The following is a 24,801-nucleotide window of genomic DNA, read 5'->3' as shown; positions in this document are numbered from 1 at the left end:
TGGGTAAAAAATATTTGTTGTATGTGGAGAATGCAAATAAACTTCATGAGCAACCGTGAGCAACTCTTGCTCTTGAAAGTCTCAAGAATGGCATTCAAACATTTCTTTAGCGGTCGCCATCACATTCAAACTTGTGCGAGGTTGTCAGCTCGGATCCCAAGCCCACCCGTGTTTTCGTTCCACTGTGTGTAGCGTCAGAGAGTTATGTTCTTGTGGTGGTACAACGTCTGTTAAGTGGCACTCGGCGGTATGGTTACCCAGAGGAATGCCCAAGCCAAACTCTGAAGCCAGCATAGGCCCGATTAAGCCAAAAAAATTCATTTCTCATGTTAAGCCAAGCTGTATGTTAAGATCAATTTGTACAATAACCTTACTTTATAAATATAACCGTGCATAAGTTTATAAAATTTTGTATAGCGTTTTGTAAGGCATATAATTGGCTATATCCTCAAGTTTCCGGCAATCTCCATGTGGTTTCCAAACAACATATGACATATTGTCTTCTCTAGTGTAGTAGTTTGTTTCTTTTCAAATCCGCTATAAATGCAAAATTGCTAGGGAAGTAAAGAATGGTTGCTTAGATGGTGGGAAAAAATGGTTGTTCACATATGTTTGAATGAGTTTATATATCTATACCACCTTGTTCATGAAGGGATGACATGTGTTATGCTAACATAACCGAATATTTAATTAATTAAAGTCTTTTTGCAAATCAACACGATGATACTCCAGTATTTGACGTTAAAAAAAAAAAAACTATCTTGGTCTAAATTCAACTCAACGTCTAATTGCACTTATAGTATAGTCATGAATGTTGTCACATTAATAGTGTTGAATAGCTAGGATATCGACATACGTGCTTGTGGATTCGAACAAAGGGTATAACCGTTTGTATGTTGTCGCAAAAGTTTCATATTTGGTGATTGTTATGCAGGAGCTTGAGCTTTTCGGTTGTTGTTTTGATGGTTGTCGTCGGGGCAGGTCACCAAATGTACAAGAAGAAAAAGGGAGGGGTGGGAAAATTAGGGTTTTAATATGTATTCTAACTAGTAACCAATTACTATAACTACTACTTTTTTAAAACCACAGAATTGCATAAATAAAGAACTAGCAAGATATCAGCAAAGTCAATACAAGACCCTAACAACTATTTATCTTATAAAAACTTAAGTAATTCCAAAACATAAATATTTTGGTTTACATAGCAACCAATTAAATTTGATATACTTTTTTCTTTTGGAAATATTAACATTGATAAAACTTACTTCTGCAAATACAAACTTATTATGGAACTTTTAATTAGAAAAAAATTGTTCTCATATAATGGGTCAAATACGTTAGTACTATAGTAATTAGGCATTAGTTATGATGGCAAAAGATCAAATACAAATAATCTTAACATACTAAACATACAAATTGAAGGAAAACCCAAAAAGACAAGGTGGCATTTTTGTAATTACCACCAACTATCAAAGTTACAACCAAAAATACCTAAAAAAACACAAATTTTTTTTTAACATTTTTTATTAAAAAATCGCTACATTTCATTAGCAAAAAAAAAAAAAAAAAAAAAAATTTTTTTGGCTGCTACTAAAAGTAGCGATTTTTTAATAAAAAATGTTAAAAAAATAAAATAAAATAATTTGTGTGTTTTTTTTTTTTATTTTTTTAGGTTTTTTGGGGTTTAGTTTTTAGCATTTTAGCTTGGGTGGGGGGGGGGGGGGGGGTTTAGGTTTTTTTTAGGTTTTTGGGGGTGGGGGGTGGGGGGGGGGTAGGTTTTTTTGTAGGTTTTTTTTTTTGGGGGGGGGGGGTTTAGGTTTTTTTTGGGGGTGGGGGGAGTGGTTAGGTTTTTTTAGGTATATTTGTAGAGTAACTTTGATAGTTATTGATAATTACAAAAATGCCACCTTGTCTTTTTGAGTTTTCCTTCAATTTGTATGTTTAGTATGTTAAGATTATTTGTACAAGAACTTTACCCTAGTTATGATATGTATAGATATTATAACTTTTTTTAGAACGACAACTCACACACTCTCTAACTCTACCACAAAAATACACATTTTTGTCCACGGGGATTGAACTCTCACCACTTGAAAGGGCAAAGCCTTATCCATGAAAAGTATCACCTCTCATGGTTATACTATGTCGAATTGCAACTCGGTATGCATACACTTACAGACTATTTTTGTTTGTGCACACACTAATTTTGTTATGCACAACCTCTCATGATTCTATTACTGCAGACTTGCCTTATGCAGAGACTAACTTGCTATGTACAATTGTACAAATCACCTCACGGTTATACGGTGAAGACTTGTACCATGTTTTGTTTACTGTGTGTACCTTTTTTTGTTGTGCACACATCACCTCACATGGTCTTTATGTGTTGTTGAGTTTAGCTTCAAGATATGTCCTCATAAAAAAAAAAAATATTTAATGTGTGCTCTTAAAGAATAGTTACAAGGTAGAAAGAATTGGCCTTATTCGATGTTATGTTATACTCGTGTGTGGTAAAAAAGAGATAACATTTGATAACATTATCGACTTCAACATGTTATGGTAAAAGAGATACGACAGGAGATTCTTGTTAAGAAAATATATCATTTGCACCCGCGTTCATTTCTAAGAAATCATGTTAATTGATAGAGGATAATGAATGATAATGAACATGATGATTAAAACTTGTAGACTCCTGATGGATCAGCATTCTGAATTATCCATGGATGCTCAAGAAGCTTGTGTAAAGGCAATCTCTTTGAAGTTTCTCTAACAAGCATCTGTGATTTTATATAAAACTTGTAAATAACTTTAACATCGTAAAATCTGAATATAACTTTTCGAGCGATAGCGTGATGTGTAAAACCTGACTGATTAGATCCTTGGCAGCTGAGGAGACTACCGGTTTTGGCGGAAACTTCAAATCTACTAGCAAAATCCTGCACATTTGCATAAAAGATGACTATAGACTCATTCTGAGTTATCATTAAACGAGTCCAAAATCTATGAAGAGAACTAGCCAAAAGTAGCCCAGCGTACATTTTTATTAATTATAATTCCAGCTAAATTATATTTGTTAAAAAAAAAAAGATTGTTATTATGGCATCATAATAACATCATAGTCTAAACGGGTTCGGGTCAGTTTCAGGTTGAACCAGCGAACCCGTTTAGCTAAACGGGTCGGGGTTGAGTAAACTCAGTCGGGTTGGCGGGTTGACCCGTTTAACCCAATTATATTCTGTTATATTTTTTACAAAATGTTTTTTTTTTGAAAAATTAAATTGGGTGTGTATTTTATGCCAAAATTATAACTTAAAACGAGAAATTGACATAACATTTTAGACTTTAATTGTAATCGTATTATATACATTTATGTTTTTTAGTAAATTTTAATTTTAACATATTAATTTGCAGAAAAAATAAAAAAGTTCGGGGTGAAAGGGTCGTGTTCGGGCCAACCCGTGAATATTCGGGTCGTGTTCGAGTTCATATGTGTAACACAATTTTCAGACTTGGGTCGTGTTCGGGTTGGGTTGAACCCGCCAACCCGGGAACACGACCCGTTTAGCACCCCTATTTATAAATTCTTTATGGGTAACACACAAATTCTTTATTGAATACATAATGAGTCATTCTGGTTATGTTATTATCTTTATGGGTATAAAAATGAAGTAAAGTTAATTCATTTTGTTAAAAGAAACTAGATTACATAAAAATTGCGGGAGAACTCAATCCCCAACCCGTTCTGACTTGTAACCCAACCCGCATTTATTCTAACTTACAGTCACTGATCAGTTTGTGTTAAAAATTTCCTTACCTTCTATATGTGTCAGAGTGTTCTTTTGCTTCAAATGGAGGAATCCCATAGAGAAATTCATAGCACAAAATACCAAGACTCCATATGTCTACACTTGCATCATGCTCAGCACTCTCCACTGTAATTCCATTAGTATATTAAAAAAAAAAAAAAAAAAAAAACTAAGGAAAGAGTTTTGAATCATAAGTCATTTCATCAAGTGTGATTTACCCATCTCAGGCGGGAGATAATCTAGTGTACCACACATGGTCTGCCTACGATTGAATGTGTGCACAGACCAACCAAAGTCCGCAATCTTTAAGTCACCCTGAATGAGATCACAAGTACACATCATATTTCTGCCAAATCAGTTATCAAACACAAAATAAAAAATTAAAATACAGCATATGTAACGATATTAGGTTACCTGTGCACCAACTAAAAGGTTCTCCGGTTTTATATCTCTGTGAATAACATGCTTCCCATGACAATATATAAGAGCACGCGCTAATGAAGCAATATACTATCCACAAAACAGATCCATTATTAGTAAATACAATTTACACAAAACGTATAAATTGCGAGACTAATAGCAATATGGAAGACTTACGGTAGCAGCACGGCGCTCACTGAAGTATTTGCACCTTTGCAACTCCTTGTAGAGTTCTCCTTTGGCAGCATTTTCCAAAATCAGGTAGACTCTTTTCTGTGTATATGTTTCAGAGAAAAAATATGTAGTTGATTCCATTTTGAGCAACGATATTGTAGAAAGAATCTTTACCTGATCATAGAAGTAACCGTAGAGTCGTAGGATATTTGGGTGTCTAAGATGGCTTTGTATTTCCACTTCTCGGCGAAGTTGGTGCTCGACTTGTGATTGTTTGAGCTGGCTTTTGAATAGCACCTTTAGTGCAACAATATGGTTGCTCTGTTTCAGAAAATACAAATATTATTCACAACCTGATGTGTTGTAGGCTGTAGCAGAGGTATAAAAGGAGTAACAGTGTATTAGTATTCATGCACCATTCATAAACAATCAAGCAGATCTTTTAGGTAGAAAACGTTACACATTATCTTTCCTCTTGAATACAATCTTTCATTAAAAAAAATATTTTTTCCTAACTCAATAAAAAAAAACAAAAATAAATCACAAGATTTACTGAGCTACAAAATTGTTAAAAACAACTGTAACATAATATAAAAGTGACATTATTAGCTTATAAAGATATATACTAACCCTCTTTTCCTTAGCTATATAAACATGACCAAATTTCCCCCTTCCGAGTGGTTTCCCAATGTCAAAGTCGTTAAGTGTCCATCTCTTCTTTTCGGCTGCTGCCTCTGTAGAAGCCTGCATAAAACAGCGCAATCAATGAATCAAATATCACATGACAATCAAATATCCTATTGTTAAGGACTTAACGTTACACCATACACGGTCTTCATAAATCATAATCAAATAAAGAAGCCAAAGCAATCGGAACTACAATACTTCGATTATTTGCCGTTTAAATGAAACCAAATGTCCCAAATTGGTATAACTTGTACCTCATAAAATCAACAAACTACAATACATAATTATGAAGGTAACATTCCATTAATATGTCATAAACTGGACAACCATAGAAGCTTTTATATCAAATCCGAAGCCCAAACTCATTCGATCGAAAATTTCAGACAAATTTTAAATGCATACATACATCTTTTATCAAACACAACCTTTTCGTACGCACATTGTGTAACCGTAGGACTATTCATATCGCATAAACATCATAATTTCAAAATAAATTCAGTTTGATTTTGAAAAATCAGATAAAAGACATAACAACAACAAATAAATCCAGACGATTTCTCATATGATAGCATTCAAACATAAAAGTAAACCCTAACACAAATTACAAGCCCTAGATCGTATAAAAACCTGAAAGCAGTAAAGATATTATGTAGAAACAATGAATCAACAAACATACCTTTTGTGCAAGCTGCGTGTCTGTGGCGATTGCCATGAGAAATGGAAGGATTCTAGAGAGAGAGAGAAGGAAGACAGACTCCTAACGGTAGGGTGAATGCGATGCGAATTGGTTTGAATAAAAAAGAGAGATGAGAGGAGAATGATCTGCTTTCTCTCTCTCTTTATTCACTCAACGGTCAGATTATTGTTGGTGGTGCCTTATTTGAAAAAAAAAATCAAATTTATGAAGAAGCATGAAATACTAAGCTACCCCCTCAAGTTTTATAATGTTTGTAGTTTCAATCCTTACTAACACATCTAGTAGACTTTTTTTTTTTTTAATTACACTCTTAGTTTTGTATCAAATTGCAATAGATGTCTTTTAACTTCAATAATAATTACAATCATAATTCTTTATTTGTAAATCTCATTACACTGTTTGTCATTTGACCCTAACCTGGTTATAATTTTAAGTTAAATATAGCAGATGAGGGTAGATTGATAATTTTATTCATTTATTTAATATATTTAATTAAAAAGGGAGGAGGTAATGGTCATTAGCATTACCGTGGATTCCACAAATATTACTATCAACTAGCTACACTAGGACATTTTTTTATTTAAAAATTTTAATTAAAATAAATTAAACATTTAACTAAACTTTCTTTATAATAAATTAAAAGTTAAATTAATTCAAACTAAAATAACATTAAAATAATGGTGAGTTATAGAATCAATTGAGCGAAGCTACCTCCTTGGGACGGATGTAAAGCCAAACAAATAGCTTCTGCTCCAAGAACAGATATCCACATCTTGATTGAAAGGAATTCCTAAGAATCCAACGGGTTAAATAAAAAAACAAGTACCAACATAAATGAAAATACAAATCTATTAATCATCAAGATCTTAAAAAATTGGGAGCGGACGTTCCACCATGTCACGCACATGGGGGTTGCAAATTTGGGCTCCTCATTGCAAACGGTTTGAAAGCTTGTCGATCTTCTAAAGTGTATTCATATTTTTTTTTTTAACGTGAAAAAACATTTTCTATCAGGTCAAACAAATTACACCAAGATAGCCGGTAAGCGGGCAACAAGCTGCGCCGCTACCCCCTTTTGAATAGCGAAACCTAACCTAGTAAAAACGAAACCCCGATCTCTAGGAGACGAAATGTTGCTGTGAACAACCCGTTGGACCCGTTCAAGAAAACGGATGGCTTCTGGGGCTAGTGAGCCAAAGGTATCAAAGGCAAAAGGGATAAAGGAATGTTGATTATCCTCGCAGGCTTTTGCATGTTTGTCCATTTTCTTTGCTGCCGCCCTTGCAATCGCCTGACCAGGGACAAAACCTGTATCCCGAAAGCCTACAAGGGGGGAAACCCCGGTAAGGTCAACACAAGCGTGTTTACCTGCATCCCACCCGAAAACTAAAACATCCGCGGGGCGCAATGTGGATCTTCCTTCCCTCGGATCTGTCAAAAAGTTTACGGGGGCTTCTTTCTTCACCGAGATCCCCGCCCGTTTGAGGATGTCCCCCAAGACATCCCGCACCCAGTCGTGCCTATACTTAAAACCTGGCAGTTCTTTACAGTGCAGAGCATGCTCCCCAAATTGGTCTAAGCAAGCTTTCCGGCAAATCGGGCATTGCTCATCATCAGGGAACATAGGAATCATGAGCCGATATTTTAAGATAGCACGATATTCAACGGCTGACATCTTTTGGCCTAAGCCCTCAATGGGGATGACCGATAGAAAATCTTGGGCGTGGGGGCCCCGCAAGCATTCTAGGACGGCGTTCTGACGAGGGGTCGTACAGAAATCTGATCCAATATTCTGAGCGATACGACAAAACAGAGCACTCGCCAAAGTCTTCTGGGTCTTAGGTGGGGCGGTGTCCCTGTTAGCGAAACCGTCAATATCCAAATCCGGGAGGTGTCTATGCAACTCCCCCAGGGCCATGTCATAATCCCCATCCATTCCAACAACCCCACTCTCGCGCAAGATGTGATCTTGCAGCCCCCATGATTGAGCTCGCGAGGCAACAAACCCGTAAATGGAGACATCCATGGCCGATAGAAGCCCCAGCCCCCCCATCTTACAGGGCAGAGAAGCAACCCGCCACTGAAGATCCCCAAAAAACGGACCCCCACACACCACAATGTCCTCAATAGCCCCCCGTAGCCCTTTATCGAATAAGGATACCGCCTCCTTTACAAACACAGGTTGACAAGTTCGCAGACCAAAAAGGAGCTTGGCGACACCCATGCAAGAGCGCAGCAGGAGAAGCTCACTTTGCGGGTCTCGGAGTTGTGAAAGGCTACTCATAAGGTCCACTGCCCGGGAAGCTCGCCGCGTAGCCAAAGCACTAATGAAACTGGGGTCCCGGCTCACAGCTCCCCCAAGGAGTCTCACGCCCCCCGTTGGTCTTCCAATCTCCTTCGGGAATAAACTAGCCTCCAATTTTTCACCATTGCAAGACGGCCAATATACCTCTGTTTTATTTATATTAAGCCGAAGCCCCAAAGGTGGCCCCTCAGATTGAATGATAGCCAGAGCCTTTGCTACCTCAGATGTTTTTCCCATAATAGTACCATCATCCAAATACCACGCGTGGAAGGGGAGGGTGCAACTGTCTCGTATACGTTGTGTGAGGGGGTGCAAGACGAGGGCGAACAAAAGAGGCCCCAAAGGATCCCCCTGCTGGACCCCCGTGGACGACCCAATACAGTCATTACCCACATAAAGCCTAGCGGTTTGCCCATAAAGAAAATGTACCCACGGAAATATAGATGGGCATCGAATCCCAACCTCCCGCAGAAGAGCTGTGCGATCCACTAGGTTGAAAGCATTGGAGAAGCCAACGGTAAGCATGGCGAAGGCCCCATCATCGTGAAAGGCGTTAAGGAACCTGTTCGCGCTATGGAGGATAGCTTCAGCCCCATCTGGTGTCCCCACCCCGAATTGATGGTCCCCCAGGTACCTGACCATCTCTTTCCCTACCTTTTTCATCGCTATCTTGGAGACCAGCCTACGCCAAATGGCCCCGACCGCAAAAGGACGAATCCCCCCATCAGGTTTCAGCAAGGGGGTCAGAGGAGCGGAGGCAACGAACTCAGCAAGAGACCTGGGGCATAACCCCCCCCCCCAAGAAGACATTGACTACCCCGGTGATGGCTAAAACTAAACCCGAGGAAGTTGAGGACCCCTCTCCACAAAAGCTATCCAGTAAGTGTTGCGCCCTGAGCCCATCTCTCCCGCACGAAGTTCCTTTGGGGAAAGACTTAATGCACCCCAAAACGCACTCGGCATCAACAGTTAAGGGTGCCTGAGGGATTGTGCCTGCTGGCACAACCGGAGGGGGTGTAACCGGGTGTTTCTCCGCGAGGGCCTCCAAAGTGGAGGGCCCAAGGGGGGCTACGCCAGAAGAGGACAACACCTTGACCGCAGCTGTGAAATGACCATCTGCCACTTTACGAAGGCACTGCTTAACATTGGTACGACCCTCCCGACGGTCAGACCCAGTTACCGCCCCTTTCTCCTTTACATCCTGAAAGAGGGAAGCAACTAGCTCGCTAATCCCTTCCCCGTCTTTCCAGATAGAAAGAGCCTGTTGGATGCTAAAGCACTGTAACGTTTTCCTGTTCCCGGACCGACGTTCCTGCCTATTGGCAGGGCGCACAACTTTTAAAGTACAGCGAGGCAACACGAGTAGCTTAACCCAATATTCAACCGACCCAGGGGTAGCAACCACCTTCCGCATAGCCGATGTTAAGGCTTGCGCGAACGCCAATTAGAGTAGAACCTTGTGGTAGAGTAGGAGCTTGTGGTTGTGTAAAAAATTGGCGGATAGGCATACTGTTGGTATGGAAACAATTGTGGTTGTGGTTGATGCGTAAAATTTAGTTGCAGTTTATAAAATTGACGACTCGAGCTTGAATCGGATCTTATCGCGTTTGAATCGACCCCTCTCGCACTTGAACCGGCTCTTCGCGATTTAGAGAATTCCTTAGTTGTCCCAGCTTTTTCTTTTTCTGAATCCATAGTGTTTGAATATTGGTGAAGTAGTGTATGAATTTTATTGAAGAATATAGTAAAAAACGTAGTGTAGCGTGTGGTGGGATATATTTAGAGTTTGAATTTTGAAAAAACATATTTATTTAAGCCTTCAAACGACTTTGGAGTCGTGCCAACGTTCAAATCCCATTTGCTTTCATCGGTAAACACCACCCGAGTCACTAGCGACGATGTACCCGATCGGATACCTTTACCTGATAGGGGGTACCTGGGTGGTGGGTGGGTGGCGAAGGTGGTGAGTTGTGGTGTTGTTAATTAACGGTGCAAGAGGGGATGAAATGAAAAAAATATGAGGGGTGGATGGAATGACTCATTCCATTCTGCCTTTCATTCCTACATAACAAACACTACTAGGTTCTAAGGTTATTGTTCCTGTATTAACATGCCATGTCACTAATATATAATTTTTTTCTTCACTTATATTATAGACTTTTAGAGGGTTGCTTTTGTATGTTTAACCGGTTGACTTAAAAAAACAAAATTAGAAAAAAAAAAATTGAAAGAAAAATCAATGTCCCGGGTCGAAAATTGGCCCGAAAGAAAACCCTTAAACCCATCTCTATCTATTAATTAGTTAATTATTAATTAATTTTAATATTTTATTTTATTTTATTTTATTTTAATATTATTAATAGAGAAGTGGAAATGAACAGTGATTGTTTTAATTGGATTAAGGGGTTGTCTCATATAACACGCGTCATTTCATTTAGAAGTTTCTAGAAAATGCAAGCTAGCCTAGCAGTTTGCAATTTCACTTGAAAATAAAACCAACATTGTGTCTAGAACCTCCAATCTAATAGCCATCAACATTTCAAATAAAATATAAGTCCAATTTCACAAACATTAATTTCACAAACATTTCTGTTTGTGAAATTGGACTTATATTTTATTTGAAATGTTGATGACCATTAGATTGGAGGCGAAGCTTGCCTTCGAAAATGGGGGGCGAAAACGTATATACCCAAAAATTTCTATATGAAAAATACATATATAATACTATTGAGCGAAAAATTCGGAAGGCCTCTCCCGTATTGCGCCCCTGCTGCATTTCTGTACTAAATAAATGAATAGAAATTTCACAATTTTCAATAGAAAGTAGAATTGAGGGGCGTTGACCGAAAAAGGAATAGGATGAGAAAGAAAGAGCGGTGAATGAGTTCTGTAGAGCTGCTGCCATTGTTGCAGATGGACAGATTTCAGAGCAGTCATCATGATTAAAGGTCCAATTTCATCAGGAAATGGGCCTGGCCTGGCCTTTTAATGATCTCAACACAATTAATTACAATTCAAAGGCCCAATTTATTCATAAACGAACTGATACTTGTAGAGGTGGAAAAAAACCGGTTCGGGGATGGAAACGACAAACCCGACCCGTTCTGGTTTGGGATTTGCTTAATTCACCAACTTCATCTTCACTCAAATTGTCTTCTTTTTCTGTCATCCGCTCGTTATCATCATCAACTATCTGAATCTGCAGGTAATATCTTCTTCTATTTGATTCTTTTATCTATAATTAGGCTTTTCCTGCTATCTAAAATTAGGGTTTATTTTGTTCTTTCATACTGAGTATTCACTTGGTTCAGTAGTCAATAGATATAGAATTCTTGTTAAAGTTCACATTTTTCCTGACAATTTGGTTAAATCTTACCCTGTTGAGGTTTTAAGCTGTTATGATTAGGCTATATGGTCAGATTCATGTTCAATACAGTATTTAAGAAGTTATATATATATATATCTATGATGATCTTGAACAGTAGTTGTGCAGTTTTAATATTGAAATTTTTATAGTTCAGATTGTAGGAAGAAATGGGAAGCAGAGTTTTGCTTCTACTATCCCCTGCATTTAGGTCTGATCATGTTTTGCTCAGTCAGTTTACAAAATATGGATTTCATCAAACGGTTAGACAGACGGAGAAGATGGTTAGGGGCGGAGTCCGTAAGTACTCGGTTCATTCCAGTTTGGAGAGACCTGATGTGGCCCGTTTAGCAGAAACCGCTCGTATCTCTCTTACTCCGCAGGAGGTATCCACTGAATTATTCGTATGATTGAAATACATGTAGGGCTGTAAATGAACCGAACTCGTTCGGCGGGAAGTTCGTTTATGTTCATTCGTTCAATAAATGAACAAACACGGACAAGAAATTTTGTTCGGTAAGTTAAAACAGACAAACATGAACGGAGGTTGCGCTTGTTCGTTTATGTTCGTGAACGTTCGGTAATCTGTTTGTTTATGTTCGATCATTTGTGTTTGTTCATTTAAAGGTTTTTTTTTAAGTTATATTTTTGTTTTATTGGCTTTAGTTTTTAAAATTTGAAACCATAGTTATATTATACGCCTCCGCCAACATCCCTCGTTTGATCATTTCAGTTTCAGTTTGTGTTAAAGCTTGACAAACTTCTTAATTTTTATATTAATTATGTTAAGAATTTGTTTAATTTTTTTCCATTCGATTCTTCGAAATCTTTCTCTTTTTGACGAAATATGCAGATTGTATTTTTAAAATTTTAAATGAATATATGACGTTCGTTTGTGTTCATTTATGTTGATGAACATTTGTTTGCATTCGTTTGCGTTCGGTAAGTGTTTATGAACATGTTCATTTTCTTAATGAACGAACACGAACAAGAAACCTTGTTCAGCAAGCGTTCGTGAACCGTTCATGACCATGTTCATTTCTTAACGAACGAACACAAACAAGGCGTTGTTTGTGTTTGTTCGGTTCGTTTACAGCCCTAATTATAAATGTTGGTGGAGTGATAAATTGGCTGAGGCTTTCTTCGTTTTGATGCGTATAGGCTGAAGAGTTTGCCCCCAAAATTCAGCAAGTGGTAGACTGGTAATCCTTTTCTTCTACATGTTTGTTGTACTTGATTTTATGTGTTGTTTAAACAAACTAATTGAACTTATCTTGAACTGTTGTGATTATGTTATATGTTTATCCACCGTTTAAATGACATGACTTAACATGTGGAACAGGTTTGGGCAACTTCAAGATGTAGATCTTCAAAGTGTTGAACCGGCAATACGTCCAGGTGTGTGGACTTTGAAACGGGTCGTACATGACTGGTCCTTTCTGTTAAATATATGTGCAGGCGTTCTTTTATGTTTTTTTTTGGGTAGCGTTCTTTTATGTTTGGGATAACATATAAATGTTATGTTTCTTGTTATAGATACCGAAGCAGGAAGCTTTCGTGAGGATAGTCCTGAAACATTTGACAACAGGTACTATGTTTGTAACGTGAGCGATGGCTTGTTTGTTCATACGTAATCTGAAAACAATGCAACTGTTTGATAACAGGGAGGCAATTATAGCTGCTATTCCAAGTTACGAGGAGCCATACATTAAAGTTCCAAAAGTCTTGAACAAGGATTAACACAATAAGGTTAGTAATTCATTTAGAAGAAACGTTGTTTTTTTAATTATTCGTCTGATATTTTGACATTTACAGGTTTTCTTGGTGATTGGTGGTTTCTCTTTTGTGGAAAACCTGGACATCAAGTGCATGTGATTTACTATTGTTTTGACATTTTATTCTTTATATTAGGCATTGTTGGTTTAGAATTGGAAGTTTTATTTAGAAGCTAATTGCTATTCTACACACTTGAGGATTAGTTTCGGGTTAATGCTGCATCATCATCGGTGATCAAAAGCGGACAAGAGTAGGAGCCAGGAGGATAACGAATTTGAGGAATGGGTGTGTCCCATCTATCTCTGTAATATGATTTTCCCATCCCCTCTTCTATGATGTTTGGTTTTCATATCGTTTCATTAAATCAATAGAATCACAGTTTCTTCTTCCTACTTTGACAATTTTTGTCAATTTGAGGTCAAAACAGTAACACCACCCGAATACGCTCCAGTTACCCTTATATATTGATCACATATTGATGATTCGCGTTGAACAATCATTAGTTACATGATTCTCGTGCTTTGATTACATATCACACCGACATGAGGGATTTACGCTCGACAATAAGTAATTACATAAATCTCGTATTTTTTTAACGACAAATTTGGATCACTGATGGACCACTAGTGTATTATCGTGTCACATGTGGAATTACTCATTTCCACTAGGTAACTATGCCTATAGATTAACTCATGAAAAAACCCAATAAATCTTAGAAAACCCCATTGTAAAAATCGAACCCAGGAACTCGGGACCTAAAATGGTCCCTAAGCCTCTATTTATAATAAGGGATAATCGTTATATATATGGCGTACATATTTGAATAACCAATAATTGCATAAATCTCGTATTTTGATCACATATTATCGTTTTTAAACTAAGGGATATGGCTACATATTTAAATAATAATAATAAATTTCATTGTATCATAAATCACGTAATTATATCATAACTACAAAACCCTCCTCTCTCCAAACTTGTAGAGATCTGTTGGCGTAACATCCCCCTTCCTACTTTCTGATCACACAGAATCTTTGAAACCAGTCATTTGATTCCCGTGATCATTCCTTAAACTTGTTGATTACTAGGTATCATCATGGTTTGCTATATTGAGTTTTAGTCATACAAGCATATGTTTACATTCATTATTGATTGTGTTTACCTGCAAACTTTTAGTAATTATAATTTATGATTTTGATCAGAACAGTCGGTTTCAGTAGTCAGCAATGCTTGCGCGATTCTTCGGAAATCCCAAACAAGAAACTAACATTGTAACGACGTTAGACAAATTGAACGAGGTACCCCCCCCCCCCCCCACACACACACACACACAAATAAAAAAATAAAGTTAGTGTATTTTGGTATTTTGTAGGCAAAAATCTTGCACTTTAGTGTATTTTGTAGGCAAACATCTTGTTCTGCAAGGATTTGAAATACGTAACCGACACATTATGTGATTAGTTTCGTGTTTTTTTTTTGGAACTACTCTTGAATTGCTTAATTTTCGCGGTTTTTATAAACAATGCAGACGCTTGATATGCTAGCTAAGAAAGAAAATGTACTGTTGAAGAAAGTTGATGCCGAGGAACAAAGGGCAAAGGAGTTTACCAAGGCCAAAAATAAAAGGGGTATTTTAGATCGAATTTACTCACAGGCTTTACTTAGGAAGTGTTTGGGATTGCTGATTAAACTGTTTATAAGCCGAAGCAGATAGATAGTCGGTCCAAAGTGTATTTATTATTAATGTTGTTTTGTTTCATTTTGGCAGCGGCCATACAATGTCTAAAGCGAAAGAGACTTTATGAACAACAAGTTGAACAACTTGGAAATTTTCAATTGCGTATTCATGATCAGGTGCCTTTCTGATCCAACTGGCTTCGCTTAAACTTTTCTTTAAAATAATTTACATGTATAAATGTTGGACACTAGATGATGACGCTAGAGGGTGCAAAAGCTACCACAGAGACCGTGGATGCTTTAAGAACCGGTGCTCAAACAATGAAAGAAATGCACAAGGCGATGTAAGATCCTACTTTTTTATATCTATCTAACATGCACCGATTTCTTTTGTTTATTGTCAGCAAAAATGGGTGAATAACCTTCTGCTTATGATTTTTATTCATTTTTTATAATGTAGGAATATTGATGATGTTGACAAAACGATGGATGAAATAAACGAGCAAACCGAGAACATAAAACAAATTCAGGAAGCATTATCAACACCTATTGGTGCAGCAGCTGATTTTGATGAGGTGCTGTTTCAAATGGTTGTTTGACTTGCATAGTCAAAGCATACTAATTTTGAAGTCATTAAATAAATTTTAGATATTCATTGTGCAACAGGATGAATTGGAGGCTGAACTTGAAGAACTCGAAGGAGCTGAGCTGGAAGAACAACTTCTGCAGCCTGTCACAACCGCTCATGCGGCCCCACTGTTGAAAGAACAACTTCTCCGGCCTGTCACAACCGCTAATGCGGGCCCACTGCATGTCCCTGCTGGCACACAACCAGCACGCCCAGCTCAACGCCAGAATACAGCTGAGGAAGATGAGGAAGACGAGGAAGATGAACTTGATGCATTGCGGGAAGACATGGCTTTATAAATAATAGGTCAGTTTTCGGCAAATAATGCATTGGTATTTACTACCAGGATGTTGAATATGAAGGAGGGGTACATGCTAAGAGATGATTGAACCGAATTGTTTTGGTTATGCTCACATTTGCATATAATTTTTTTTTTAAATCTTTTTAACAATAACTGTGCTATGGTTGAGATTTACTGGGGTCGGTTGTTTTGTAACTATAAGTATAGCCTTGGTTTTAGAAGGAAAAAAAGACGCAAGAAGTTCCAAGGTGTTTAGGGTCTTAGAAGCCGAGAATTGAGGCGCAGGCGCTAGCCTCACGTACGCAATGTGCTGATATTTATAAAATAACTATACATAACATTTTCTACCCTTTAATCCTTTAAAAATTGGATGATAAAAAGAATTACACAATTTAGTGACATAAAAAACATCAAGTGCTCTTTTTATGAGCATTTTATATGTATATCTTTTGCTCAACATCTCAAATGAGTCAAAATGTTGTAAATACTTTAACCCCAAAATTAATAACTAGATTATGATTGTAATAGCATAGTTTTTATAGAAAATATTCTATCATTGCATTAACGATTTATAAACAATCAGAATAACATGTTAATTGGATTGACCCACTTCGCTCGAAACATATTCGAGTTATTCATGACTTCATGTCCACACAAAAAACACGTACCCGGAAAAAAAAAACCCGCTTTTGTACCAGGGTATTTTATACCCGTAAGACTTCCGTAACTGAACCCGACCATACCCATATGGTATGAGATCAATACCTATACCCGAAAACCATACCCGATTTATACCAAAAAATATCGGAACCCAGTTATACCCTATACCCGATATCGGTTTTTTTAATACCCGAATTTTTAAAGTATATTTTTATGTTTACTTTACAACGTTTATATTTAAGATATTTCAAAATGCATATTATAAAACAAATAATAATCTGTACGAGAGAATTATGTTATTATATACATTTTAATTACTTTTACAAATTACAAACCAAATTTAATTTTTAAACGAAATTATGTGTAAAATAATAGAAAAAGCTTATTTCTTAAATAATTTTTAAAGAAATTTAGTTGTGTAACATAATATAAAAACTTATTTCTTAAAACCGGGTATTAATACCCGAACCCATACCCATACCCGATCATATAATACCCAGATATAGTATGATTTTTCTCCTCAATGCCCGTACCCAAACCCTACCCGGTTTCTCTCAATACACAATCATACTCGGAACCAGTTCCATACCCGGAGGCGGGTACTAAAAAAACCCGATGGGCCAAAAGATTAATATTTCGGGGCTAAGCCACGCACGACCAGCTAATGTGACTTGGTGCAGAAGTAACCAGTTCTATCAGCAGCCTATGAGGCTTTAGATTGGTCAAAAGATTACTTACTATTCCAGGGCTAAACCATGCACTACCAGCCAAATGTGACTTGGTGCACAAGTAACCATTTTCATTAAAAAAAAGCCTACATGCAAGGACCACAATGGTGTATTAATGAAACATCCCACATACCAGATTTGAAAACTCAAGATAAAACATTTTTGTTTCAGTTGGCTTATTACACAATATGCAAGCAGGAAGGACAACAAGTGCCACATAACATATGCATTTTACTAATAGATTTCCAGCATCCTTCCCCTTAATATGGCTTCCGCTTTCCTCACTTGCTTCACTGGCCCGATTACAAACACCTACATAAATAAAAAAAAAAAAACATATTGCGTACGGGTCAAAACATAACTCAGGTAAAGATGCATAACTTTGTTCGGGTCTGGTTGATTTCATTATATACGCAGTGAGACTGAAAAATTCTATACAAGAACTAACTCACTAAGAGCATAAAATTTCAAGAACGTAAGATGTGATGTAGTGTGACTACTTGATAGCGATACGATAACTAAAGCGCGGCAAATAGGCTATAATCGAGTCAAGCCAAGCCAAGCCAGGTTGAGCTCAAGCTTAAACGAGCCAGCTCGGCTCTGCTCGTTTATTTTATCAAGATGAAAAGTAGAGCTCGAGCTCGGCTCGTAAAAGGTTCGAGCCAGCTCGTTAATTTTTAAGTTTTATTTTGTTGCAAGTACTGATAACATACAAAAACAAAAAGTACACATGTATCTATATGTATTATTTCTTTTCTAATATTTTAAAGACCGAAAAGCATATTAAAAGTATTATATGTATAATTTTTGTGTATTTTCCCATATTTTTATATGTTATTGATTAATTAAGCTTAAAACTAAAACACTTCAACCCTTCCCACATATTTTTTAGAGTAAAATGCACGGATAGTCCCTGTGGTTTGGTGAAATTTCATCTTTAGTCCCTAACTTTTCAGAATTACACTCTTAGTCCCTGTGGTTTGACAAGTTGTTACTCGGATAGTCCCTAAAGCCGATGAATGTTACTCGGATAGTCCCTGTGGTTTGACAAGTTACTCGGATAGTCCCTGTGGTTTGACAAGTTACTCGGATAGTCCCTGTGGTTTGACAAGTTGTTACTCGGATAGTCCTTGTCATTTCACACCCACTTAAGCAGAAAAAGTAACCTCCATACGCTTGGGGACTATCCGAGTAACAACTTGTCAAACCACAGGGACTAAGAGCGTAATTTTGAAACGTTGGGGACTAAAGGTGAAATTTCACCAAACCACAGGGACTATCCGTGTATTTTACTCTATTTTTTATTTCAATACATTAAAATTGATCTATATAAAATAAAATAATTCAAGCCGGCTCATTTACAACCGCGCTTTTTTCGAGCGAGCCGCAAACTGCGAGCTTTTTAAACACCCCTAGGCACAAAAGATAAAAAAGGAGGTATTGACTAACCTTGTCTGGCGGTCCCTTGTCACCTCCAATGAATATTTCGGCACTGTCAAAACAACAAACTCATCAACGGTTAAAAACAAGCCGAAATAACAGATATAAATAAATTGAAAAATAATTACTTGCATGACTCCTTAATAGCCAAAATAGAAGCTCCTCTTCTTCCGATAACGACCCCCATCTTCCCTGGCGGAACATCAACGACGGATAGGATTTCTTCCTCGGGAGCATTATCATCAGTAATAATATCCTCTGTGCATTAAACCAGTTAATTAAAAAATTATAAAAATTAATAAGTGTTTTCTATTTAGGAACTTACATGAACACCAAAAAAAAAAAATTAAGTAAAAATAATAAATAGAGTAAACTACAATTTTGGTCCTTGAGGTTTGGTTACTTTTGCCACTTTAGTCCAAAACTCAAACCTTTTGCATCTGGGTCCCTGTGGTTTCAGTTTTATTGCCATTTTGGTCCAAAAATGAAATCAGGTCATACTTGTCTTATAAAATCCTGCAATTCTGTCATTTTCCTCAAGGGCAAATCAGGTCATATTTGTCTTATAAAATATTGTATTTATTTATAAAAAAGAAATGATCATTTTGCCCATGCGGAAAACGATAAAATAACAGGATTTTATAAGACAAATATAACCTGATTTCATTTTTGGACCAAAATGGCAATAAAACTAAAACCACAGGGATCCAGATGCAAAAAGTTTGAGTTTTGTACTAATGTAGCAAAATTGACCAAGCCACAGGGGCCAAAATGGCAGTTTACTCTAATAAATAAGAAAACAAAAGGAACATACCGGGAATTGGAGGGATGGGTGGCCAGTCTGCGTAATTATTATCAGTAATGCAGAAACAACGACAATATAAAGCACCACGCACAGCAAGATACCACAACGATTTTTGGTTCATTTTCACCACCATTTTGTTGTATATATACAGAAGAAAACGAACATCATCTGTAGCTGCACGCACCATCAGTTCAGACAACGGCCTGTATTTCCAGAAATTAGGGTCCTGGTACATTGCACATAATGTATCTTTAGAATATTATAATTATAATATTTCCCGAGGCCTATACTGTAACAAAATGGACATAGATATGTGGAGTTAAAGTTCTTGTATCCTGCTACATTTTTCAATATTTTTGCTTTTTTTTTATAAGAGTTAATTGCTCGGATGGTCCCTGTGGTTTCAACTTTTTTCACGTTTAGTCCCCACCTTTTGAAAATAGCAGGTATGCTCCCTATGGTTTGTCATTTTGTTACTCGGATAGTCCCTGAGTAGATGTCAGTTAGTTTGAAAATAGCAGGTATGCTCCCTATGGTTTGTCATTTTGTTACTCGGATAGTCCCCAGAGTAAATGTTGGGGGACTATCCGAGTAACAAAATGACAAACCATAGGGAGCATACATGCTATTTTCAAAATGTGGGGAGTAAACGTGAAAAAACGTGAAACCACAGGGACCATCCGAGCAATTAACTCTTTTTATAATTTGAAGATAAACTTATAGGCTTTGTAGGACGAACCTGCCTGAGAAGAACTCTAACTTCTTGTTTCTCAAGATAAGATATACCTGTTATGAAAACCTTAAGGTGAGAAAATAAGTAATATAATGAATTTAAAATGTTTTAATATGCAAGAAAATTACTAATAAATGAAAAATAAGAACATCAAGCTCAGTTCTAATTTCCGATACTGCCAGCAAATTCTTTGGGTCTGTTAGCATTCACTTATGTTCTATGCAGTTAATGCGGTAAAAAATCGGATATCAGTCAAGGACCGATATTTGAGATATAGGTTATCGCGGCGGGATATCTGTATTCCGTAATTTTAATATCATGCAGAATTTTAGAACACTAATAGCAGCAATAAGAAGAAAGAGGGATGGTAGAACTAACAAGAAAGGTACCGATATTGGAAAATCGGTGATACATTGGTCAATATCGTTGATAATATCGATACCAATATTCTGACCGATATTTTACATGGGGACCGATAACCGATATATCATATATCACCGATATTAACTGCATAGCTTATGTTATATTTCAGAAACGGAACCTAAAATAAATCACCAAAAATAAAAAAGAGTAAACTGCCATTTTGGTCCCTGAGGTTTGGTTACTTTTGCCACTTTAGTCCAAAACTCAAACCTTTTGCATCTGGGTCCCTGTGGTTTCAGTTTTATTGCCATTTTGGTCCAAAAATGAAATCAGGTCATACTTGTCTTATAAAATCCTGCAATTTTGTCATTTTCCTCAGGGGCAAATCAGGTCATATTTGTCTTATAAAATATGGTATTTATTTATAAAAAAGAAATGATCATTTTGCCTCTGCGGAAAAGGACAAAATAGCAGGATTTTATAAGAAAAATATGACCTGATTTCATTTTTGGACCAAAATGGCAATAAAACTGAAACCACAGGGACCCAGATGCAAAAAGTTTGAGTTTTGGACTAAAGTGGCAAAAGTGACCAAACCACAGGGACCAAAATGGCAGTTTACTCAATAAAAAATAAAAAAATAAAAAAAAGGTTTAATACCACAGTAACGAGGGTCAGCAAGGAGACCAACAAATGATATGTAGTCGTCTGGTACTTTTGTCCCGCCTTCTTGCTCCTCAATCAAACTGTAAGCAATCTGTGCCACAAATTAACAGTTATTATAACAAAATGATAAATACAAATAAATTATAAAAAAAATATTTACGTCATGACATTTATGATTTAACACAGAGAATCAACAGGCAATAAAAATAACTCACCTGAGTATCAAAGACATTGTGCAACTTGATGTTGAACTGAAAATACAACGCCTAGAAAACAGAAGTAAACAGAGGACATCAGGCGTCAGGCGAACAATATTATTGAAAGAATGAAAATGCCATAAAAGAATTATTAAATATATTAAAGACCTCACTATCGCGTTTGCAATCATGAATAACTTTAGTGATGTAACTAGATTCAAGTGCAGGCTTACAGGCTTCCACAAGTGTTTTTCCACCTTCAATTGCATCAACTAAGTATATAGCATCCGGAAAAGCTAGCTGAAGCCCGAAAAGAACCGTTTTTTAGGAATATATATTAATAACGGAAGTAAGAAATAATGAGAATGATCAAAAGCCGTCAAATTTACCTGCATAATACATAAAGTTCCATTGCGGCAAAGGTCAACGCCTTCACAGTCAAAACCAATCACCAATTTCTTATCAGGAGACGGTTTCAAGAATTCAGGTGGAAGTTGACTTGCATGAGTAACAATGTGGACCGGAACCACTTCACCACCTGAAAATAATTTCTAGTTAATACACAAATGTATAAAATAGGGTCAAGTTATTCTACAAAGGCTTCTAATTGTAAGAAGGATTTATAGAGTGACAAGTGTCCAATAAGCTAAAACTAAACCCACTACATCACCACCAAAAACCTAAACACCCACCCCCACCCCAAAAACCTAACCCCCCCCCCCCCCCCCGCAGCAAAAAAAACAAAAAAAAAAAAAAAACTATACCTCACCAAAAAAACCCCCAAAAAACCTAACCCCCCCCCCCCCCCACCCCCACCCCCAAAAACCTAAAAAAACCTAACCCCCACCCCCCAAAAACCTAAAAAAAAAACTAAACACCCACCCCCACCCCTACCCCCACCCAAAAACCTAAACCCCCACCCCCACCCCATCGGCAAAAAAAAAAAAACTTTTTTTTTTGGTGGGTGATGTGGGGGGGGGGGTTTAGGTTTTTGGTGGTGGTGGATGTTTAAGGGTTTTTTTTTTTTTTTTTTTGTAGTGGGGTTTTTTTAGGTTATTGGACACTTGTCACTCTATAAATCCTTCTTACACTTCTTACAATTAGGATCCTTTGTATTTGATCCTAATCCGTATAAAATATTAAAACCAAACTGAGTGATCAAATGAATTGTTCAAAACTTTGTCTTAAAAAGCACAAGGCACTCCGATACGTTTAAGTCCCGATAGCGAGGCGAGAGCTTCATGTACAGAAGAGGTTACTCTACGTATAATCAGCCTTTACATACAAGCATCCATCCTATATTTGACCAGATTTGACCCAAATGTACATGAAGCACACCGCCTCTCAAGGCCTTGAGGCGTTTTCTAACCGCCTCGCGCCTCAGCGAACGCTTTTTAAAACCAAGGTTCAAAAAAAAAAAAAAAAAAAAAAAAAACCTCCACCAAAAATGTGACTTAACAGCTCTAAATCCATTACAGAGGAAAAAAAAAGATTCTGATAACTACATTGCAGTACACAAGTAGCAATCAGAATTAAACAATTCAGATGACAATCATCCCAAAATCCATATCAATCACACCAATCTAACTTTTAAAACCAAAATAACTGATTTCAAATACTTACAAAAACCCTAAAATCACCATCAAAAACTTGCAACAAATGATCAAAATACCCCAAATAGCAATTTCTAATTTTTTTACCAAATCAAGAAACAAGACAACATAAATTACAAGATCTCATATCAGTAACTCCAAAAGCAGTTAAGTTCCACCAATCAAACAATTATAAAACCCTAATCATACTAGTCCAAATCAATCAAACTGTCAACAATCAAATTGGGCAAAAAGACAACTACTTTCCAGATCAAGAACCTACTGCAAGTCTGCAACTTTATAAAACAATTTGCAGAAACAGGAAAAGGGTCATGAAATCAAGAACATATTGGTAATAAAAAATGTATTTTGAAAAGGGGGGGTGTGTGTGTGTATGTATACCGGGATCAGATGGAAGTGGGATGCTGGTCAGATGATTAGAGGAAGCCATGGCGATTGTGGAACCATCAAAGCAGATGAACAAAGTAAACCCTATTCCGGTCTTTACTGCCGATAGATATACGGCAGATTTTACTTTCCGATTCGATTTAGACATGCATTACCAACTTGTACCCTACACTTTCGTACTAGTTTCATTCTATTTTAAATAAACCATTAATGAAGGAATTTTATAAAATATATATATTTTTAATTTTTAATTTTTTAAGGGCAAAGTAAGGGGCACTCCCCTCTTAGCGGAGTCCCCTCTCTTACGCACACCCAATTACGTTATGCCACGTCAACTCCGCTCTTAAACTCCCCTCACACCCTAATTTGATGGCGGCACTCCCCTCTTAGGTGACTTGGTTTTTTATTATTTTTTTTATTTGTTGTAATTATGCATGTTTATAAAAAAATATTAACAAAAATTAAATAAAATTTAACAAAAGACATTTCAAAGTAGAAAATAAAAATTAATTTCAAACTAGAAAATAAAAATTACATTCAGACTAGAAAATAAAAATTACATTAAAACTAGAAAATAAAAATTTTAGAAATCGCACGGCCACCCGTACTTGTTAGCGATGTCACGCTTTCGGGCGAGGATGAATGGCAACATATTTGGCGGAGCATCGTCGTGCGGCTTGAGGAATGTTTTCATATCTCGATCGTAATTGTAGTTTCTCATCGTCTCGCGTTGTTCCGATATGAGTTCGCGAGCCTCCGACTCTCTTTTCTTCCTCAATTCAATCGCCTCCAATTCAATCGCGTGCTTCGCTTCTTTCATGGCGGTGTACTCTTTGAATTGTGCCGCCAACTCGGCCGAGCTTCCCTCGGACGATGTCGCTTGGCGCTTGTCTCGCCGTTGTGTTCTTTGTGGCGAGGGGTCTTCGTTCATATCGGGTATGGAAGGGTCCACGTCAACGGGCTTTCTTTTTTGTGCCGAACCTTCCCCTTCCTCACCCAACAATGGGACTTGGGCCCATTTTTCGTGTTTTCGAACGACCTCCCATGCCTCGACATGTTGAAAACCGTTCGGATATCTCTCTTTAAATTCCTGTAAAGCAACTTTCATCACGTTGAGATCGTTACACCCGCTTCCTCGTGTGCGATCCTACATATTATAAAATAATAAGTGTTAAAAAAATATGAACTTAGTAAAGAAAATTAAAAAATATAATTTTTACCGCTTGTTGGTATAGGCCGTTGAAAAAGTTTATTTTCGTCATCATCGGGCCCCATTTAGACCGTACTTGATGCACGGTCCGGTTACTTCCACCAACGGTGGCGTTAAAATGATCTAAAATCTTACGCCAAAAACTATCGCGGTTTTGTTGATTG

General features: G+C 37.1%; 5 protein-coding genes across 6 annotated transcripts; 2 read left to right on the top strand and 3 right to left on the bottom strand.

Annotated features, from left to right (window-relative positions):
• Window positions 1–2,560: 2,560 nt before the first annotated feature.
• LOC110922250 (serine/threonine-protein kinase Aurora-1) lies at window positions 2,561–5,930 on the bottom strand. Its single transcript, XM_022166554.2, has 9 exons — window positions 5,764–5,930; window positions 5,031–5,144; window positions 4,575–4,721; window positions 4,404–4,499; window positions 4,221–4,316; window positions 4,025–4,121; window positions 3,815–3,932; window positions 2,864–2,936; window positions 2,561–2,777 (listed from the first exon to the last, which is right to left on the bottom strand). Exons 1-9 carry the CDS (start codon window positions 5,797–5,799, stop codon window positions 2,676–2,678), a joined length of 879 nt encoding a protein of 292 aa, XP_022022246.1. The 5' UTR covers window positions 5,800–5,930; the 3' UTR covers window positions 2,561–2,675.
• An 878-nt stretch (window positions 5,931–6,808) lies between these two features.
• LOC110923728 lies at window positions 6,809–8,752 on the bottom strand. Its single transcript, XM_022167792.1, has one exon. It carries the CDS (start codon window positions 8,750–8,752, stop codon window positions 6,809–6,811), a length of 1,944 nt encoding a protein of 647 aa, XP_022023484.1.
• A 2,382-nt stretch (window positions 8,753–11,134) lies between these two features.
• Window positions 11,135–13,621, top strand: LOC110922068 (glutamyl-tRNA(Gln) amidotransferase subunit C, chloroplastic/mitochondrial). 2 transcript variants are annotated; one of them, XM_022166388.2, is made up of 7 exons: window positions 11,135–11,294; window positions 11,611–11,839; window positions 12,615–12,655; window positions 12,796–12,851; window positions 12,990–13,041; window positions 13,118–13,202; window positions 13,269–13,621. In XM_022166388.2, the coding sequence occupies exons 2-6, from the start codon at window positions 11,624–11,626 to the stop codon at window positions 13,191–13,193; spliced, it is 441 nt and encodes a 146-aa protein (XP_022022080.1). In that variant the 5' UTR covers window positions 11,135–11,294; window positions 11,611–11,623; the 3' UTR covers window positions 13,194–13,202; window positions 13,269–13,621. The 2 variants fall into 2 exon arrangements, with proteins under 2 accessions (XP_022022080.1, XP_022022081.1); XM_022166389.2 differs by having other exon boundaries at window positions 11,151–11,294; window positions 11,606–11,839.
• A 537-nt stretch (window positions 13,622–14,158) lies between these two features.
• On the top strand, window positions 14,159–16,030 carry LOC110921756 (vacuolar protein sorting-associated protein 32 homolog 1-like). Its single transcript, XM_022166106.2, has 7 exons — window positions 14,159–14,317; window positions 14,437–14,527; window positions 14,758–14,857; window positions 14,998–15,083; window positions 15,159–15,250; window positions 15,367–15,481; window positions 15,573–16,030. Exons 2-7 carry the CDS (start codon window positions 14,456–14,458, stop codon window positions 15,831–15,833), a joined length of 726 nt encoding a protein of 241 aa, XP_022021798.1. The 5' UTR covers window positions 14,159–14,317; window positions 14,437–14,455; the 3' UTR covers window positions 15,834–16,030.
• A 1,210-nt stretch (window positions 16,031–17,240) lies between these two features.
• On the bottom strand, window positions 17,241–23,604 carry LOC110926548 (egalitarian protein homolog). Its single transcript, XM_022170332.2, has 10 exons — window positions 23,422–23,604; window positions 21,817–21,965; window positions 21,596–21,727; window positions 21,446–21,496; window positions 21,225–21,321; window positions 20,208–20,254; window positions 19,478–19,694; window positions 18,792–18,921; window positions 18,673–18,715; window positions 17,241–17,535 (listed from the first exon to the last, which is right to left on the bottom strand). The coding sequence occupies exons 1-10, from the start codon at window positions 23,573–23,575 to the stop codon at window positions 17,458–17,460; spliced, it is 1,098 nt and encodes a 365-aa protein (XP_022026024.1). The 5' UTR covers window positions 23,576–23,604; the 3' UTR covers window positions 17,241–17,457.
• Window positions 23,605–24,801: the final 1,197 nt, after the last annotated feature.

Source organism: Helianthus annuus, chromosome 17 (genome assembly GCF_002127325.2).
Source record: "Helianthus annuus cultivar XRQ/B chromosome 17, HanXRQr2.0-SUNRISE, whole genome shotgun sequence".
NCBI lineage: Eukaryota > Viridiplantae > Streptophyta > Magnoliopsida > Asterales > Asteraceae > Helianthus > Helianthus annuus.
This window is presented reverse-complemented; position numbering and strand designations above follow the sequence as displayed.